At 39.4% G+C, this 21,001-nt stretch overlaps 1 protein-coding gene across 4 annotated transcripts in view; it reads right to left on the reverse strand.

The window, feature by feature from the left end:
• Positions 1-15,812: 15,812 nt before the first annotated feature.
• The window catches only part of DDX4 (DEAD-box helicase 4), a 73,839-nt gene continuing 68,650 nt past the window's right edge, over positions 15,813-21,001 (reverse strand). For 3 of the 4 annotated variants that reach the window (XM_023210437.1, XM_023210438.1, XM_023210436.2), the window contains 4 exons: positions 19,185-19,284; positions 17,772-18,042; positions 17,520-17,630; positions 16,184-16,502 (listed from right to left, as the gene is read on the reverse strand). In XM_023210437.1, coding sequence (XP_023066205.1) covers positions 16,425-16,502; positions 17,520-17,630; positions 17,772-18,042; positions 19,185-19,284 — 560 coding nt within the window. In that variant the 3' untranslated portion in view covers positions 16,184-16,424. Of the gene's footprint in view, positions 16,503-17,519; positions 17,631-17,771; positions 18,043-19,184; positions 19,285-21,001 lie in introns of all 4 variants that reach the window. The other variant, XM_023210439.1, reaches the window with a different exon arrangement.

Consider the following 21,001-nt stretch of genomic DNA (forward strand, 5'->3'; position numbering starts at 1 on the left):
ACAGCAGGGGAGAAATCTGCCCCCGCCCCCCCCCCCCTTTTCCAATCATCTCCCGCCAGGCCCCTCCTCCAACATGTGGGGATTACAATTCGAGATGAGATTTGGGTGGGGACACACAGCCAAACCAAACCATATCAATCCCACAATGGTAACTGCAATCTTTTTTTTTTTTTTTTCTTTTTAGACGGAGTCTCACTCTGTCACCCAGGCTGGAGGACAGTGGCGCAATCTGGGCTCACTGCAAGCTCTGCCTCCTGGGTTCATGCCATTCTCCTGCCTCTGCCTTCTGAGTAGCTGGGACTACAGGCGCCTGGCACTACGCTCGGCTAATTTTTTGTATTTTTAGTAGAGACAGGGTTTCACCATGTTAGCCAGGATGGTCTGGATCTCCTGACCTCGTGATCCGCCCACCTCGGCCTCCCAAAGTGCTGGGATTATAGGCGTGAGCCACCGCGCCCGGCCCCAGGTAACTGCAATCTTTTCTTTTCTTTTTTTTTTTTTCTTTTTTTTTTTTTTTAGACGGAGTCTCGCTCTGTCGCCCAGGCTGGAGTGTAGTGGCCGGATCTCGGCTCACTGTAAGCTCCGCCTCCCGGGTTCCCGCCATTCTCCTGCCTCAGCCTCCCGAGGAGCTGGGACTACAGGCGCCCACCACCTCGCCCGGCTAGTTTTTTGTACTTTTTAGTAGAGACAGGGTTTCACCATATTAGCCAGGATGGTCTCGATCTCCTGACCTTGTGATCCGCCCGTCTCGGCCTCCCAAAGTGCTGGGATTACAGGCTTGAGCCACCGCGCCCGGCCTTCATTCCTTGGAAGTCTGCAGAATATGTAAGGCAAAAGGGAAGAGTGACTTAATTTGTTACAAAGTAAAGCCTGTCATAAGGTGGAACATGAGAGCTGATTTGAAACATACATGCACTCTGTATTTATCCTAAGAGTCCAAAGGAGCAGATAAAAATAAATCAAGGTCTAGGTGGTAGGGAACCACCAGATCCAAACACAGCCTGCACTATTATTGGTGTGCTTATTATAGTCCATGAATGCAAATCAGCCTTGGCCAAGTAGAACTAAAGCCAGAGAGCACAGGACTTACATTGCAATTTATCAAAGAATTTTGAAAAAATCAAAAGACAGTTAACACAGGTGGCCCTTACATCTTGATATATGGATAAACTAAAAAAAAAAAGATATGCACACAGAAGGTATCCTGAAGACACTAAGAATATAAACATCCCATTAACCAAGTTGGGATGAAGCTTTCTTTCTTGGAAGATTATGTGTACTCTTCATTTTGTTATCATTATGTGTGTGTGTGTGTGTGTGTGTGTGTATTGTTGTTGTTGCTGTTTTGTGAGAAACAATTTTATAAGACTCTACATTAACTACAATGAGGACGTTTTGTGTTCTGCTTTTGTAATATAGCCTTTACCTTGAAGATTACTTATAGTTGTATTTGTGGAAAATGTCTTGCTTATTCTAGGTCATAGAACGTTGAATTCAGACTTTGGCTCAGAATGTAGAAAACTACAAGAGAATATATGTCACTTCCACACTAACAACAAAAGCCAGATCATGTACACATATAGTTTGGTGGCCTGTGTTCCTCTCAGTAGTCATGCTCCAAAGAGGGTGACTACAGGGTACACTGAGGGTGGCCAGGTCTTGGGAACAGGAGCTCTCAGCCTTGACAAAGACTCCCTGCCCCAGGACGGCACAGCAGCAGCAAGGCTACTGACCCCAAAAGCACTGCCTGTGGAGGCTGAGAGCACCACAACTAACTTAGAAGTAAGCAGTGTGGACATGTAATTGATAACTGAGGAGTTTCCCCAGGGCTTTGGTGGTGCTCATGACCCTGGAACCTCAGCACAAGCATGAATGTGTGTGACAAGGTGAGGGGTTCCCCACTGACTGCGATCAAACTTCCAGCTATTCCAGTAGGATGGGGACTGTCAGATTCAAGTTGAATTTTTAACACTGTGACATTATAACATTCAAGACATGTAGAATAGGATTCACACCCACACCCTTGTTCTAAATGGTACATCACTCACGCAATAATTTGCATTCTATGGTAGACAGCTTCTAAAATGTCTCCCAGTTCGCACTCTCATATAGTGCTCTCTTGAGTGTAGTTTGAAACTAGTGAGTGAGTCATTTCTAACAGACTACAGCAAAAGTAACGGAATGTCACTTCTGAGATCAGGTTAGGACACTGGAACTTCTGTCTTTCTCACCCTCCCTCCAGCCCTCTCACTTGCCTGCTCTGCTGAAGTCAGCTATCTTGCTGTAAACTGCACTAGGGAGAGGCACTTATGGTAAGGAACTCAGGGCAGCCCTTGGTCAACAGCTCATAAGAAACTGAGACCTTTAGTCCAACAACCCAAAGGAACTGAACCTTGCCAACAACCCCAAGTGAGCTTGGAAGCAGATCCTTTCCCAGTTAAGCCCTGAGATGGTTGCATCCTAACCGACACCTTGATTGTATCCTGTGAGAGATCCAGAACCAGAACACCCAGCTAAGTCATGCCCAGGCTCCTAATGCACAGAAAGGGTGAGATAATACATGTAGTTTCCTGCCACTTAGCTTTGGGGTAATTTATTATGCAGCGATGGGTAACTAAAATTTCAGGAAGGCAGAAAATGAACAGAAGGTGTTACTATACATCTATCTAAACATGCTGTCTATATCTAAAGTCTAGCCAGTTATTCTTGAGCGAGGGGGACATCAGAATAACTCAAGGTTAAGGAGAGTGTTAGAAGGGAGAAATCCATGGAAAAGGTAAAGCAGGGTCACACAAAAGAAGGAAGGTAGAGTCCATTTCAGGGAGTCCAGTGCCTGAGCCTTTTGTTCAGTCATTGGCAGACAGAGCTGGCAGGACCACTATCCCAAAATTTTGTCTCCAAATCTTTTTTCTATAAAAGGGCTTTTGCTTGCCACATGTTTTACGTGGTCCCTGAGGATCCTTTGGTTCCCTAGTCCTATCTACCATTTGAATTTGGTTCCCAAATTGCATTAAAGACAAATAACAGTGCAGATGTTCACCACTGGAATGTCATCAGAATCTCATCCCCAGTCCTTAATCCTAGACAGGTTTAACAGCTGGATTTGGGGAAAATGGTTCCAATTGGATGCTGAAGTCCACAGAACATTCCACAGTTTAATTCATTTGTTCTGCCCTGGCAGAGTTTATGACAGTTCACAGCAGTCCCAACAAAGTCAAGTGAAATGACCCACTGCATGTGTGAAGTGTCTTCCCAACTCCTTCCACTTTAGACCCATCAGCTAGCCAAATGAGTGAAATTTCATTTTTAGTCATGTCACTTATTTCTCGAAATTCTTCAAGCCATTCCCAGAAAGGCTTGGCATGATTTAAGATTCCAACAATCCCTGGAAAAGGTAAGCATCAGTAAGGGAAAAAAAGGATATATGATCTGATAGGTTTTTTTTTAGACTATGTTGACCTTTACAGAACAAGGGCCTTTGGTCAAAGAAAAATAGAAAAGAAACTGTATTCTTCTCAGCTGGCAGAGAAAGAATAGTCTTGGGAAGCTCACTGGAACATGTTAGGAAGGCCTAAAATGGAGATGCCAAAGACATAAACTGCCAAACTCTAGATGTGATGTAAACACTGTTTATGATGAAAAAGAATACTGTATCTCATCAGTATTCTGTAAGACTTTTTGATGCCGGTGCTTTCTTGACTTTACACAAGTGTCAAAAGAAGCTTTTCATAGAACTAGATCATAAACTGTTACCTGACACTACAATTGTAGGACATCAATTGTAAAATGCATCCTGCTTTCAGAGGTGTTAAAATGTGAGAAAATGTGCCTCCTAGAATAGATGAGAGTAGTTTTGGGCCTTGACAGTAGAAGTGATTTCCTACTTGAGGAGTCTAGTTCCTGGCAAAAAAAAAAAAAAACCTGTGTGATTTTTCAGGCCTGATCATAGGCAATTACAAACACTTTATCTGACAGGCCTCACAGGTGAAAGTTGTTCTCTCCACATCAGACTTTGTGGCACTGCCAGTGCACTGCAGTCTCTGGAAGTCATTACAGTTCCCTGGCCCACCATGACCTTACATGTAGCTGCATTCCTGGCTCAGCTGCCTCCATTTAGAGGTATCCTTATTGGGAAAACTCAAAGACCATTTGCTCCCCGCTGACTCAGTGCTTAGTACTTTTGCACTCCTAACCCTTCCCTCTGCCTCCTGCTAGGCCTTGGGCCTATAAAACTGCCCAAGCCTTTTGTTTGGAGCTCTCAGACAGTGAGATGACTCCTCTCTCTGTGCTGGTCTACTTGACTTTCAACTACTGGGCCATTCCATGGGGACTGTGAGAGGAATGGAATGCAGCAGGTGCTTTCTCTGGTTTAGACTCTTGTTTATACTATTGCAATAACTGATGAAAAGCTGGACTGTCACTTTCATTTTGATTGTCCTTTAATCCAGTATTCCAACAACACCTGGCAGTTCAGCACTCTCTGTCCAGTTGAGCCACACTCCTGACACTACTCAAGACAAGAGAATGCAGTAAAGCAATATGAGCACAAAGCATGGAACAGTCAGAGGTTCTTATGTTTATTACCCAGGATTTCCATGGTGTTCTTGTTTTCTGTGTACTCAAGCAAAGGTTGGGCAACTGCCACTTATCAATCACTGAGTTGGATGTGCTAGATGTGATGAAATTCAATACTCAAATGGGAAACAATTCACAGCATTGTAGATACATAGTATTTGGATGACAAAATACTTGGTTCTTACCATGAGAAAGAAATTCAGGGAAGGGAGGGATCAATGTGAACTATAGTAATCAAGGAAAGCTTTGTGAAAGAAGGTCGACTTGAGTAAAGCATTGAACTAGTAAAATCTGAGTAGTACAAAAGACATCTGGCCTTTAGGGTAGAATAATCCCATTCTCAAAGAATAGAGTGATTTTTTCACACTTAGGATATTTTGCAGGTTATATTTTCAAAATTAGATGTGCATGGCCCTATGACAATAAAATTGTTTCCTCTGCAGAGTGACATGGAATATGGAATGGGACATATTATTTTCAAAATTTCAACCTTAATTGTTTTGACTACATTCATGTTTAGTTTATAATGCCCAAATGCAAACCAATGGATTACAGAAACGACAGCTTAAAATTTTCCTCCACGATTGGTTAGCTAACCATTATGTGGCAATTAACATGCAATTTGACCAGAATTGCCAGCCACTGGGCTAGAAAGAGGCATTCTCCAAAAAGAGGCATAGCCATTCTGATCTAAGTATCTGTACTTTGCATGCTTATTAGGAATAAGTTTTTGAAATAAAAGTTTAGCTTTGGAAGTCTGGCTTCCCCCCAGCTATTCAATTAAATTAGCTCATTTATTAAGCACCACTTTCAATTCTATTTTAGACATTTTAAAACTACGTAAATATTTTCAATCCACATTTTTTGAGCACTTTCTCAATGCCAGGTAGAAGTCCCTGCCTTCTCAGAGCTTACAGTCTAAACTCAATCTAGACTCTAGACTTGTAGTGTCAATGTGGAAGCCACTAGCCCCATGTGGCTATTAAGCACTTGAAACATGGCTAGTGCAATAAGAAACTGAATTTTAATTTTATTTAATGCTTCTTAATCTAAATTTAAATTTAAAAACTGAGACTTGATTCAGCTGTTGGAAAACTTTCAAGTATGTCTGGACAACTTGGGTGTGTGAATCTACTCTATAACTACACATTTCATACACTCTAAATACAGATCAAATATTTCCAATGATAACTTAGCATCCAAATTGAGATGTAAGTATAGGCAAAATATGTACTAGATTTCAAAGATTTAGTACATAAATGTAAAATACCTCAATAATCATTACATTGACTACATGTTGAAATGACAGTATTTGGGATATATCGACTACATATATGGCTCACATATTTTACAATTTGCCCAAGAAAAGCTTAGACAACACAAGGCCACTTTATTACAAGACATAAGAATTGGAGAAGCTCTATTGCACCTCAACTCATGATCATTTTCTTTCTGTTCCCCTTTTACCTTCTTCTTCCTCTCCTTCCTCTAGCAATGATGTGTACTGAACTCTTAAGAGCTAGAAAGATTGCTGACCCAAGGTTTAAATGGTTTACAGTAATTTCTCATTGGTAGAGGATTTTAATACAAAAGAACAGTATAATGACTTGGCAACTCAAATATAGGAGTATATTAGTAGCCCAGTGGAAAAAAAGGTGTGAAAGAAACAGCTTTGCTTTTCCCCATGGACTGTTTTAGAAGTCATTTTCTAGTAAGTCACTAAAACTAATCACTTTTTTAAAGTTTTAAAATCCTAAGTTCTGGATTATTTATGAAAGATGAAATATATTATTCCAAATTGCATTTATTTTATAAATATCAGATACTAGATTTTAAAAATCATCATGAATGGAGAAGAACTTTCAGCCAAGCATTCTGTACCATCACAGAATGGATTTCAGTTATCACTATCTTTATTTCCATGGTCACTCTCCTTCATGCTGCAGAAAGCGGAGAATGGGAAGGTGTCTTATTTAAGAACTCCTAGCAGTTCACACAGATTCCTTGAAATGTGAAGATCAAGAAGTCTCAATTTACTATTTACTCAATTTACTACAGAAATCCATTAACCATCCTGGACAACAACCCATTTCCTCAGTTTTGGCAAAAACTGCTAGCTGATTCCCAGCTTTCAGAGCACACAGATAAGGCTACATTTCCCAGTCTCTCTTACAGTTACATGTGACTAAGTTTTTAACAGTGGAATCTGAGATGTATATGCTTATTTCTTTGCCTGACCCATAAAAATGTTCCACAAGTCCACCTTGTCTCTCTCCTCCCCAAGTCTTTCCCTTTCTCTGGCTTGACGAAGAGAAGCATAAAGATCTTGGAAGCCATACCAGACTGCAGAGCCACAGGATGGAAGGAACCTGGATTCTTAAGTAACTACTGGGAACGACACCTATCTACCAGGAATACCCTTTTTGGACAGTCAGGTGAGCAAGAAACATACTTCTATTTTGTTAAGCCACTGAAGTTTTGGGGTTGTAACAGCAGCAAGTGTCACCCTAAAGATATAATGAGCAACCCAAAGGACCATAATTTAGCCTAAGGATAAACTATTTTCACAACTCTTTGGTATCACCACTGAACAGCAAGACAGTACCCCATCCTTTGATCCCAACGATATAGGAGTTAAAAAAATTATTTAGGCAGACAGTGAGGGTAAAGAAGTCCTTGATCAGGTTTCCCTTTTAATAAAAAGCAGCCCCCAAATCATTTCTTTTCTAACAAAAAGCAGCCTGTAAAATTGAGCTGCAGACATAGAGAAGCAAGCTGGAAGTTTGCATGGGTGAAAGCTGGTAGCTGTGACAATAGGAAAAGGCTATCCAGAGGCTAGGCATGTTCAACATGGCGGCTCCATCTTCCCTTTTCTTTGTCAGCCATATGTACAGTAAGGAGCAGACAACATGGCACCAGCCAGGTAGAAAATCTGTTTTCATAAAATATTAGAGTGGGGTGGCCAGCTTCTTTGATGACTATATAAACGTCGCACCTGATTCAACCAATCTTTGGGCCCTATGTAAATCAGACACTGCCTCCTCAAGCCAGACTGTAAAATCCTGTGCACTTCCCCATGGGACCAGAAGACCCACTCTGGCATCCCTCTCTCTCTGCGAAAGAGAGAGCTATTCTCTTTTCCCTTTTGCTTATTAAACTTTCTGCTTCTAAATCCACTCCTTGTGTGGCTGCATCTTTGATTTTCTTGGTGTGAGACAACGAATCTCAGGCATTACCCCAGACAAACAACACTGCTTCACCACCTTTTCTCCTCCCCTTTTATGTGACTGGACAGACATGTAAACAGGTGAAGAAAGAAGGAAACTGCCAATGAGCATATGAAAAGGTGCCCAGCATCACTAATCATCAGGGAAATATAAATTAAAACCACAGTAAATGGATAGAATTAAAAACAGCAGTAACACCTAGCGATGGTGAGGATGTGGAGCAAACAGAACACTCTTATAATGCTGGTGGCTATAGTAAATGGTACAACCATTCTGGAAAACTCTTTGGCTGTTTCTAATAAAAAGTTATACCCTACATTCCAGCAATTCCACTTCTTAGTATATGCCCAGAAAAATGAGTCCTTGTGTTGACCAAAAGACTTGTAGTAAAATATTTGTAGGAGCTTTGTTCAAAATCTGGAAACAATCCAAATGCCTGTCAATAGGAGACTACAAAAATAATTTGTAGCTATTCAAATGACACAATAAAAAGAAAACTATTACACAAAACAACATGGCTGAATCTCACGGTTATTATATTGAACAAAAGAAGCCACATATAAAAGACAGATACTCTATGATTCCATGTAAATGACATTCAAGAACAGGCAAACCCAATTCATGGTGATAAAAATCAAAATAGTGTTCTGGGCCAGGAAGTTGACTGTAAAGGGGCAAGAGGAAACTATCCAGGGTGATAGAAATGTTTCACATCTTGATTTAAGTGATGGTTACAAGGAGCACACATAGGTAAACATTCAAGCTGTACACTTAAGAGCTGGGCATTTTATTGTAGGTAAATTTTATTTCAAATTTAAAAAATTAACTTTCCTAAGATCACACAATTAGTAATGGGATTCAAACTTTGGTTAATCTGAGTCATTTCACCAGAGTAGAGTTCATTTTCCTAGTGAATTACATACACAGATGAGAAAACTACAGGTTTGTTACTATTTAAATAAGTGATAGCATTATTCTCAGTATATATTTTATTTATAGTATCCACACTATGATAAACTGAACTTATTTTGGCACGTATACCTTCTAAATTCTACTCCAAATGATAGTGTTTTCTTTGTGGCATCATAGCAACAGTAATTCTGTTTATAAAATTGAAATAATTATTGGAACCAAGCTTTCCATCTACCCAGATGACTGCTAGCCCAATAAAATACCTCAGCTGAAGAACAAATATGTTAAGATGAAATTGCCAGAACCTGTAACTGCAACATTTAACTGGCATGAACACATTGGGAAGTATTCTTAGCTGATTGGCATCAGTGGATTATCATGAATAAATCTCCAGTGATGGAACACTCTAAGACTGATGAAACAATTGCTAGAGGAGGATTAATAAGATGCCAAGATGGTCAATTAACAAGTATCACTCTTGCTGTATGATATCCCAAGGGCAAATTGTATCATAATAGAGATTCAACCACTAGAGTTGGCAAAGTGATCACTGACTTCTCAAGAATCAACTCTCTAAAATCGACAGTTAATGTAATACCAGAATAAGACCTGAGCATTAAAATCCAAGTGCACCAGCATTCAGCTAGGATACCGAACCTCTTAATATGATACCGATACAGGGCTGCCTCTTAAAAATACTTTATGTAACTGTATGGACTGTGTGACTTCATCAGATGGAGATGTGGGGGGAAAAAATCTAGTTACTGTCTTCCTTTTACACATAAGCAAATCAAAGTCTAAAGCAGGTCATTGATACGCTAGGTACCACACAAGTCGGCAAATACAGCCAATGTTAAAGCTACTCCAACTAACTAAATAGTTGGAGTAACCTCACCTTGCTATATAGAAGAAGCTTCTCCTGCTATCCATAATTTTAAAAAATATTTTAAAGTGCTTTGATTTCTGTTGAGAATTCTTCAATCTCTCACATGGTAAGCCTCATCCCAAAACTAAAATTAAAACCAAGTTAAAATATCCAAGATGGTGGGATAGTAAGTTCCTATGTTCAGAAGGAGAGGGAAAAGAATTTTGTTTCTGAAAAAAGAATCCCACAGAAATATGAGATTCTACATCCAGAAAACTCTGATGGAGACAAAAAAAATCTTTCAACTCCCACAGAAAAAATACATTCCAGATGACCTACTTTGATGATTTGATAAACATCCCCCAAATTACAGCAAAACAATTAACGGATCACTTAGGTAAAGATCTAAGAACTGGGACAAATCTCATTTGCTCACTTCAATGTCCAGCGTCAGTGTCTCCACACGCCAATCCCTGTTCCCCTGTCCCCTTCTGACATGGAATCCCTCACGGCACCATCTGTCTCTAGAGCAGGGGTCAATGTGCAGTTCTCGGCTCCTTTGAGTGGGTCTGTTAATGGATTTCAAGGAGGTCAAAGGTTAAAGCCCCTGCAATTTTATGTAAAACTTGGTTCTATAATTTATGTGATCTACAGAGATCAGAACTGCTATTCTAAAGTGAAAGTCCGAGGAAAATCCGCGGAGCCAGCGCAGCTGCACCACGCCCCACCGTGCCACTCACCTGGGTGTGGCCAGCCCGGGCTCCCGGGGCAGGAACCGCTCCGTGACTCTCAGCTCAGTCCCCCGGGCTCCCGGGGCAGGAACCGCTCCGTGACTCTCAGCTCAGTCCCCCATCCTACCCAGCCAACCTCTTGCTCCGCCCCTGGGAAGCCTCCCGCCGCTGGCTGGGAGACAGTCAGGACCCCCAGGTCAGGGCCGCCCGTGGGAGCCCGCCTCCGCGAGCTCGGGACGTGCGGGCGGAAGCAGCTTCGCCGCGGCTCTCCGCACACAGCCAGCCACCAGCCCACCCGCCCTGCGGCGTTCTCCCGGCCAGGGCCCCAGGACATAGGCGACTCCCTTCTGGATTGTTTCATGCTGGAGGTACTAGGTTCGCGCTTCGGTGTGGAACGGGGAATCTAAATCCAACAGTGAGCATAAGCACATACTGGCAAGTTGAAGTTTTTAGAAAATGCTTTAGAAAACGAAATACCACCCTATTTTCAATACACTAAAAAAAAAATCGATGAAGGCCACACCAAACAAAATGAAGAAATGACTGCTCCCAAGTTAGGGCACTAATGAGAGAGAACTACCTAAACCAGCACAAGTGTGAAGCTATGGGGAAGGTGCGAGGAGAAAACTGAGCACTGCTGCTGTCCTGTATAATAAAAATGTTGGCCAGGCGCGGTAGCTCAAGCCTGTAATCCCAGCACTTTGGGAGGCCGAGGCGAGTGGATCACGAGGTCAGGAGTTGGAGACCACCCTGGCTAACATGGTGAAACCCCGTCTCTACTAAAAAAATACAAAAAACTAGCCGGGCGAGGTGGCGGCGCCTGTAGTCCCAGCTACTCGGGAGGCTGAGGCAGGAGAATGGCGTGAACCCAGGAGGCAGAGCTTGCAGTGAGCTGAGATCTGGCCACTGTACTCCAGCCTGGGCGACAGAGCGAGACTCCGTCTCAAAAAAAAAAAAAAAATGTTATCAAGGCCAGGCACTGTGGCATGTACCTGTGATCCAGCACTTTTGGAGGCCTGGAGTTCATGATCAGCCTGGCCAACACAGCAAGACCCTGTCTCTATTAAATAAACAGGGGAAAATGTTCTCAGTGCAAACAATGAAATCAGAAAAGACATATCTCCTCCACACCCAAGATCCAGGGGACTGGTGGAGTAAGTAGGTTATCCATCCTGTGTGAAATCAGGTACCCCCTGACGTTCCTTCCCCACTACATCAACATTATTCCCAAACTCTCCCACCAGCTAAAAAATATTTAGCTGGTGTTTGCGATTCCACATTTTGAGCTTCCTTTTAGCTAAGGCCACAGTCTTTCACTCCTATTAAAATGCAAAGAATTCAAGGAAAAGTTAAGCCTTATCAGTGACGTCTCAACCTCTGCCTTCTCTTGAGAGCAGACCTTGAAATAATTAGAAAAAGGGCACTAGATTCTAAGGGCTGAGGGGAAAAGTACAAAAATGGAAGAACTTGCAGAATCTGATGAAAGCTGATCTTGAGTTGCATTAAATATACCAAAAGGACCCTTACAGTGGTTAAACTTACATGATTTTTTGACTTTATGATGGTGTAAAAGTGATATGCATTCAGCAGAAATCATACTGTGAATTTTGCTCTTTTCCCAGGCTAGTGGTATGTGGTAGATGGAGACTGTGATGCTGGGCAGCAGCAGCCAGACACAGCTTTCAGCCAGCCACAAGACTGCGAGGGTAAACCACCCAAACTCTACTGCGTTCTGCGTGGAGGCCCAAGTACTTATTCTTGAGCCTTACCAGAAGAGAAATTGTTTGCCCTGTCACCATGGCATCCCTGTCATCCAGCAATTTTAGATGTTTCAAACATTCTTCAGCCCAGTGTGCTTTCAGCTGTGTACGTTAATAGTGAGTGCCCAGTTTTTCACTTTCAGTACAGTATTCAATAAATGAGATATTCAACACATCTATTAAATAGGCTTTGTATAGATGAATTTGCCCAACTTTAGGCTAATGTAAGGGTTGTCAGCACGTTTAAGGCAGGCTAAGCTATGATGTTCAGCAGGTTTAGGTGTATTTAATGGATTTTTGGCTTACTGATATCTTCGACTTACAGTGGGTTTATCAGGATGTAACTCCATTGTAAATTGAGGAGCATGTGTACATACAACATATAAAATGATTAAGGCTTAAGATTTCTGACACCAAGCAGCAGAAAAACAAACGATCAACATAAGACATGATTTCTTAGGTAAAATTCCAGGAATTTAAAAAGTACTAGTGAAGCAGAAATTCACTATTATTAAGCAACATTTAAACATATATAGACTGGGCGAGCTCTGGAGAATTAAAAACAATTGCTAATAAAAGGGTTGAAAGTAAAAAACATATACTAGAATACAAAAGATGAAAAAAAACAGGAAAGATACAACAGAGAATTCAGCAGTTCTAGAATCTAACAGAAACTCCAAAAACAGAGAACAGAGATTTCTAACTTGGGGAAAAAAAAATTATCAAATACAAAAAACACTCCTAGAGACCAAGAAAAAAAAAAAAAAGACAATTTTCAAAGCACCCTGAGTACCACACAAAATTAAAAGTCCCATTCATCATAAAATTGAAGATGACCAATATCTTTTGGGATCTTTTAAGAAAATTAACATTGAACCTGGGAAGGTAATAGGAAAAAGGCATGATTTGTCTCCCAGCAAAACAAAAAAACACTACAAACAGGGTAAACAAATTGCTCAAAAAGTGTGTGATCCAAATTCAAAGCAAACTGGTATGTGGAATGGCTCTGAGCAGTTTTCATTTGACCCTTGACCCTGACACTTCCCACTCTCTCTGCAGACACAGAAGTCATAAAATTAGGAAGATAGTAAAGGTGAGAAAATCAAGACTGTTAATTGGCCCATCCAGTATTTATATAAACTCTGGCTTTAGATTTTCAATTTTAGAATCTGTGGATATAAGGGAGACTTTATGGTAACAGAAAATGCAAATGTTAACTTGGGATATGTGAATGTGCAGTTTACAGATGTTATGACATACAAATAATTAGAGGAAAGGAAAAGGTGCCTTTAAAATCATCTCACAAAGTATACTTTAAGGTGAGTCAGAGATTTGAGTTAAATCTTTATGTATCAAAGTCAATAGATGTCTGAAGTTGGTGAGATAAAAATACAGGTTGAGCATCCCTAATCCAAAAATGCAAAATCCCAAATGCTCCTAAACCTGAAACCTTGAGCACCAAATGTGATGCCACAGATTGTCCACATGGGTGACAGAGATAGTGACACCTTAGTTTTGGGATGGCTCAAGGTACACAAACTTTGTTTCATGCACAAAATTACTTAAAATATCAAAAATTATCTTCAAGTTGTACATGAGGTATAATGAAACAAATGAATTTCATGTTTAGGCTTGGGGCCCATCTCCAAGATCTCTCATTATATATTATGCAAATATTCCAAAATCAAAAAAAAATCTGACATCTGAAATATTGCTGGTCCCAAGCATTTCAGATAAGGGATACTCAACCTGTATATGATGGCAGTGAACAGAAATGGTTAATAGTTGACTGTTGGATGTGGAATGGCAATTTGGAAGGGGAGGGGCAGAAGAATATTGCTTTCTATTATAAATGCTTCTATGGCATTTTGTTTTCTAATTTATGCATGTTACTTTGATAACTTTTAAAGAGATGATTCAAACCTATACCTACAAATGAGGAGAGTAATTAAACTTAGGGACATTTACAGTTCATCTGTAAGGGTGATAGATGTATGATACATTTCCTTTCCTTTTTTGTATTTGATTCAGTAACACTACTATGGTAATCTGACAAATCAAGCAAAAGCTAAAAAGGAATCAGTTCAGAAGGAGCAATCTGTTAAAAAAAAAAAAAAAAAAAAAGCAATGAAAAAAATGAGACAAGACTGGCCTATACTCTTCCTAAATGAAACTAGAAAATTAAGACACACAGATATTACAAATAACAATCCAAACACCTTCATTCATTTAGCCTTTCCCAGAAGTGAGATAACAGAATAAAAGTGAAATATGTCCTGTATTTTTATTAACTGAACTCCTCTTTTTGAGTTTCTATGTTCTTTGCATTCTTCTATTAGTATATCCACATATACAGAACATTGATAACCACTGTGGTCACAGTAGTATTTTTCCTTGTCTACTTTTCACTATTTTTTATGTAGGCAACTAATCCTTCCTTGACTGATCAAATCTGTTTCCTTTTTGATTCCTGTTCCTTAGCTTAAAGTCAACCCTTCAAAGGGTTAATATTTAACTATTAGTTTTAATATTTTATAATTCACATGAAGTTAATTTTGAATATGGCATGAGGTAGGCATCTACCCAGTTATCCTAACACACTATCTGTTGATATGCCTTCCTTTTTCATACGTGATGCCTCATTTATTAACTAAATTCCTATAACAAGATATACATCAGGGACATGTCACTTTGGATTGTTTAGGTGAACGGTAACAATACCAATCATTTTTGTTGCCCCAGTATCTACACCTCACTGGGTCTTAAATATTTGGGTTCATTCATTTAACAATTTATTAAGAACTTTGGGCTGGGTGCGGTGGCTCATGCCTGTAATCCCAGCACTTTGAGAGGCTGAGGCGGGCAGATCACGAGGTCAGGAGTTCGAGACCAGGCTGGTCAACATAGTGAAACCTGTCTCTACTAAAAATTAGCTGGGCACAGTGGCGTGTGTCTGTAATCCCAGCTACTCAGGAGAGGCTGAGGCAGGAGAATTGATTGAACCCGGGAGGCGGAGGTTGCAGTGAGCCACAATCACGCCACTGCACTCCGGCCTTAGCAACAAGAGCAAGACTCCATCTCAAAAAAAAAAAAAAAAAAAGAAGCAACTTCATATATTCTAGGCATAGCAAGTTCAGGATATATAATGGAAAATGAAGAAAGACAGGGTTCTTTCATCAATCTTAAAATATGAATCGAAAATTTATGGAAAGAGTAAGCAGCATTGTTTTTTGTTGATAAATGGGTTTGAGTCCTAAGATTAATTTTCATTGCCACATCTGTAATGTATTTTATAATTAATATTTAATTTATGGTTTTTTTTTTTTTTTTGAGATGGAGTCTCGCTCTGTCGCCCAGGCTGGAGTGCAGTGGCCGGATCTCAGCTCACTGCAAGCTCCGCCTCCTGGGTTCACGCTATTCTCCTGCCTCAGCCTCCGGAGTAGCTGGGACTACAGGCACCCACCACCTCGCCCGGCTAGTTTTTTTGTATTTTTTAGTAGAGACGGGGTTTCACCGTGTTAGCCAGGATGGTCTCCATCTTCTGACTACGTGATCCGCCCGTCTCGGCCTCCCAAAGTGCTGGGATTACAGGCTTGAGCCACTGCGCCCGGCCAATATTTAATTTATGTAAGACTTTGTTCACTGCATTGGTTACACAAGACACAAAAAAACAGTTTCAAAAATACAGGAGTTTGGGCTAGGATATGCAACAAAGAAAAATTTAAAGTGCTGATGGAAAACTTAAGGGAAAAGTGTTTCATCCTTTATTTCAAGGAAAGATTGTATATTATAAAAACAAACATTGTTATGCCATTGAGTACAGAGCTCCCATCACAAACATTTAACCATTTTCATCATACATCTGATGATCTAAAAATCAAAATCACTTTGAAAGGCTTAAGTATTCTACTGTTTCTTAAAGATTATGTTATATTATAGTGACACACTACTGTTTTAAAGACTCAATTAAAAATGAGACCCAGTAATTTTTAACCAAAAGTGTATCATATCCTATTTACTTGTTTTATAAGATCAATAAACACTATAGTAAGACTTGGCATTTAAACATTAAACATGTCTAAGCCCCCTGAAGAATATACCAGAAATAAGAAAGACATTTAGAATGCTTTAATATTTCTAGTTAACACCGTTTGTATCAGTAACTCCACTGTTGTAAGTTTTAGCATCTCACATAACTAGTCAGTAAGGATTTTTTTTTTTTTTAAGTGTAGGAGTGAGAATACAAGGACAGGAGCTATGAGAATGTCAAGTTTTATACTTCTGTTAAAAACTCAAAAATCAAAACTATTTTCTTCTCTGTATCAAAACCACAGACTTGAAGGATGTTTTGGCTTTAATCCCATGACTCATCATCTACTGGGTTGGGAGCTTGTGAAGAAGAAAACCCAGCTGTGTTCAAACTGCTCTTGCCCTGGTAATTATTAAAAAAAAAAAAAAAGAAACAAACATTTAATTTTATGACAGCTTTAAAGTTACATCACTCAGACTGAGAGCAAGGACTCAAAGTATCTATCATGTCTTCCCCAAATACACAAAGAACTTTATTCTCACTAAATCTGATTCACCCGAAAAAAGGCTCATGTCAAACCAGGAAGTCTAAATTGCACAAAATGTTTCAATAAAAATATTTTTTAAGTCAATAGTTTTGACAAGTGGGGAAAACTTAATGCACTACACTCAATGAAACAGCATAAATATTTAATTAGCATGTTCATTGTTTCTATATAAAGCTTGTGCTCAGTCTATAAAAACCTGACATATCAGAAAAGACTTGTAGCCTCATGGCTGGGTGCAGTGGCTCATGCCTGTAATCTCAGCACTTTGAGGCTGAAGCAGGTGGATCACTTGAGGCCAGGAGTTTGAGACCAGCCTGGCCAACATGGTGAAATCCTGTCTCTATTAAAAACACACACACACACACACACACACCCCAGCTGAGCATGGTGGCACATGCCTGTAATCCCAGATATACTGGAGGCTAAGGCACGAGAATTGCTTGAACCTGGGAGGCGGAGGTTGCAGTGAGCCAAGATCATGTCACTGCACTCCAGCCTGGACAATAGAGCCAGACACTAGCTCAAAAAAAAAAAAAAAAAAAAAGAGAAAATAAAAGGCTTGTAACCCCAATAGGTCCTGTATTTTATATTAATTATTAATGTCAGAATTCAAAAATAGTTCCATCAGAAATTTAAAAGATTCCAAATTAAAATTTAAAATCTGGGAAAGGAGACTGTTTAGGCATAAATCTCAAAGTTAATTCCTGACCTTTAAAACCAAAAACATGTATATACATAAAATGTAAATGAAATAATAAAGTAGCTACCTTCCAGGCTTGATTATTAAATATTATAGTTACATCACAATATTAAGCACAACATTTACAAAGAGTAACCAGAAGATAAGTTCTGAATTTTTCCCTTCTACTAACCTTTCTAGTATCAACTGATGCAAACACGTTTCCTCTTGTACTACCACTGAAGCCAGGAATGTATGTACTAAAGGCAATTTCTTCCAACCATGCAGGAACATCCTGTTGAGCCTTTAAAAAAAATTGACTTCATATGCAACATAAAGTCTTAAAGATTGGAAAAGTTTACTTGTTATATATATATGCATAAAATGTCTACTTTCAACAACGAAGTAAGAAAACTATCCATTCCATTTTAAAAGTTTAACTTACATCTGTCAATACTTTTACTAGAGGCTGTGCTAAGTGGTTATCCGATTCAAGATCAAAAAAGGAAATAGCTCTGCCAGTATTCCCACAACGACCAGTACGCCCAATTCGATGAACATATTCATCAATGGTAGAAGGAAGGTCAAAATTGATAACATGTTGCACATTTTCAATATCCAGCCCTCTGGCAGCTACTGAAGTAGCAACAAGAACTGGGCACTTCCCACAGCGAAAATCTCCAAGAGCTTGCTCCCGCTCTTTCTGTTCCCGATCACTTGAAAGAAAAGAAAGCACGTTATTAGAACCACTCTTAAAATCATTAAAGTGAATCATTAAAGTTCAACATATAAATTTCTTTTTAATAATAGTAAGAATAGCAGCATTTGGCTGGGCACAGTGGCTCACACCTGTAATCCCAGCACTTTGGGAGGCTGAAGCAGGTGGATCACAAGGTCAGGAGATCTAGACCAGCCTGGCCAACATGGTGAAACCCCATCTCTATTAAAGATACAAAAAATTAGCCGGGCGTGGTGGCATGCACCTGTAATCCCAGCTACTCGGGAGGCTGAGGCAGGAGAATCACTTGAACCCGGGGGGGCAGAGGTTACAGTGAGCCAAGATCGTGCCACTGCACGCCAGCCTGGGCAACTGGGCGAGACTCCATCTCAAAAAAAAAAAAAAAAAGAATAGCAGCATTTAACATTAATGTTCACTTCTTATATACCAGGTAGTATACTAATTCCTTCCAAGCTACCATTTTATTTAATCCTCACAATACTTTGAGTTGCAAAAATTATCTCCATTTGCAAATGAGGTAAAGTAACAACTAATATGTAGAGACAGAATACAAACTCAAGTCTGACAAAAATCAAATCCTATTATAATCTCTATGCTTTATAGCCTTAACATAAAATATACAACTACTTGATTAGAAGGCTTGCTTAAAAATATGTTTTTAAAGTATAATTTCAGAATGCCATATACTATGCAATATTTTAGGATCTACTAATAAAGTGCCAATAAAACTGTATTAATATGACATTTTAAAGCACTCCAATTTTTAGAAGGCCTAAGAAAGATTAGATTTAGCAAAGGAAAAACTTGATATGGGGCCAGAGATCCTTAAGTGAGATCTCGAGAAGTTTCCACTCCTTATGTTGAGGCTGTCTAAGGCAGACCTTTATCTTACCCACCACAACCGCTTAGTTCTAAAAACTAAGAATGAAGATGAAAAATACTAGTTTAGTACTCCTGGGTATTACCCTTTTCCTCATATAAAGGACAAAAACAGTTTAGATCTGAGAGAATTCTGAATCCCAATCCTAGGATTACATCATATTAGTTATATAAACTGATGTTTCTTAAATACCAAATAGAAGTCATTCCCCTAATAAGAAATTATATTCATCTACTCACCCATGAATACTTGTAGTTGATATTTTTTCTTGACAAAGAAAAGTTGCAATAAAATCTGCTTTTTTCTTAGTTTCAACAAAGACCATAGTTCTTTCATCCCCTACAGGACAAATGAAATTATTAATATTCAAACTTCAAAATCAGGAAATGAAAAATAAAGCAGGGGTAGGAGGCAGTGCTTGAACAGGAAACTTTGTCCACCACTGTATTTATTACCAGCACCACAGCCGGACCTGGTACATGAGAGGGACTCTAATTCTAGAATGGATGTCAAAGACACAAGGGCTGTTTTCCTAGTTTAGGGATTTAAAAAATTAGCTTGTCCTTCCTCCTCCTAGGCCAACACAAGAAGTAGAACCTTAGGGAAAGGTAAGTCATATCTGCCTGCCAACTCTTAGTAGTATAAAATCGTCTTAGTCCTTTCCTCCCCTCCATTTCCCTCGCTCTATAAATGATTCTTGCTGTCTACCTCTCAAGATAATCCAATCTTTCATTCTCCCGTGATTGCCCGAGGTGTTTACAATAGTGGCATCTGACCTGGGGCTGCTTAATTCTATATAATCAGTGTTCCAAACATTATCTCTAATTCAAATCCCTTCATTCCCAAAATATTTTACAGATTAAAAAATTAAATGACAGCCTTATCCCAGGGTCTTAACTTGCTAAGGAATATTTATTTCTTAAAATATTTAACCAGTAGAAATTCAAGCATGGGCCGGAGATTTTCCCACACAGGGAATTTCCCTATAGAATGTTAGAGAAGAAAGATAATTTATAGCTTTAAAGCATATACAAATGTATTACTGTTCATAATCACTCTCCCCATTTCTCTGTCAGCTCACACCATTTATTCAGCAAATACTGAGTGCCTACTAGATGCCTGTCAACGTTTCTGTTGGATATACAGAAATAAAAGCCCCTGCTTTCACTATGGGGAGGCAAATACATATTATGCATTTAGTACTAAAAAGGAAAAAATCAGTAAGATAAAAGGTCCAGAGATGATTACTTTAGATAATTTAAGATAGGCTTATTAGACAGGCCTACTTTAGATATCCCAATTAGATGGTATCTTAGTAAAGATATAAATAAAGATAGTGAACCGTGCAGGTATCTAGGAAAAGAGCTTAAGGAAGAGGGAAAGACAAGTCTAAGCCTCTGAGAAATGGGTGTTCTTATACTCATCAAACAGAAAAGAGATCCTAATGTGGCCTCTACATCCTGGGCAGAGGGAACAGCAAGTATAAAGGCCATGAGGCAGAAGTCTACCTGGTATATATGAGGAAGAGTAATGGGCCAAGTGTGGCTGGAGTAGGGAGAGCAATAGGAGATAAAGTCAGAGAGGTAATGGAGGCCATATCATAAAGGGCCTTGATGGCTACTGAAAGAACGTTTTTACTCTAAGAAGGGAAAATATGGTGTTTCGAGCAGAGCAGTAACATGATCTAATCTTTAACTGAGGATTTAAAGGATTCTACATATAATTTGATGGTAGAATCAAGAGGATTTTGCTAACAGATGAGACGTATAGTTTGAGAAAGAAATCAAGAGTGACTCCAAGATTTTCTGTTTGAGCAACTGGAAAAATGGAACTACCATTAACTGATATAGGAAGACTACAGGAAAAAATCATTTAGAGAGGATATTTAAGCCTTAGATATCTATTAAATGACCAAGCAGCAAAATCAAAATGCTAACTGGTTCCCATAATGAGTTAAATCTTTGAATCATGGTCATTTTACATTTATTTCAGAATGATGATTTTATGTTTTATTAAAAATTGTTTCAACAGTTCCAGAGGTCATCCAACAAGACAC

This window comes from Piliocolobus tephrosceles, chromosome 4 (assembly GCF_002776525.5).
Source record: "Piliocolobus tephrosceles isolate RC106 chromosome 4, ASM277652v3, whole genome shotgun sequence".
In the NCBI taxonomy this organism is placed as follows: domain Eukaryota; kingdom Metazoa; phylum Chordata; class Mammalia; order Primates; family Cercopithecidae; genus Piliocolobus; species Piliocolobus tephrosceles.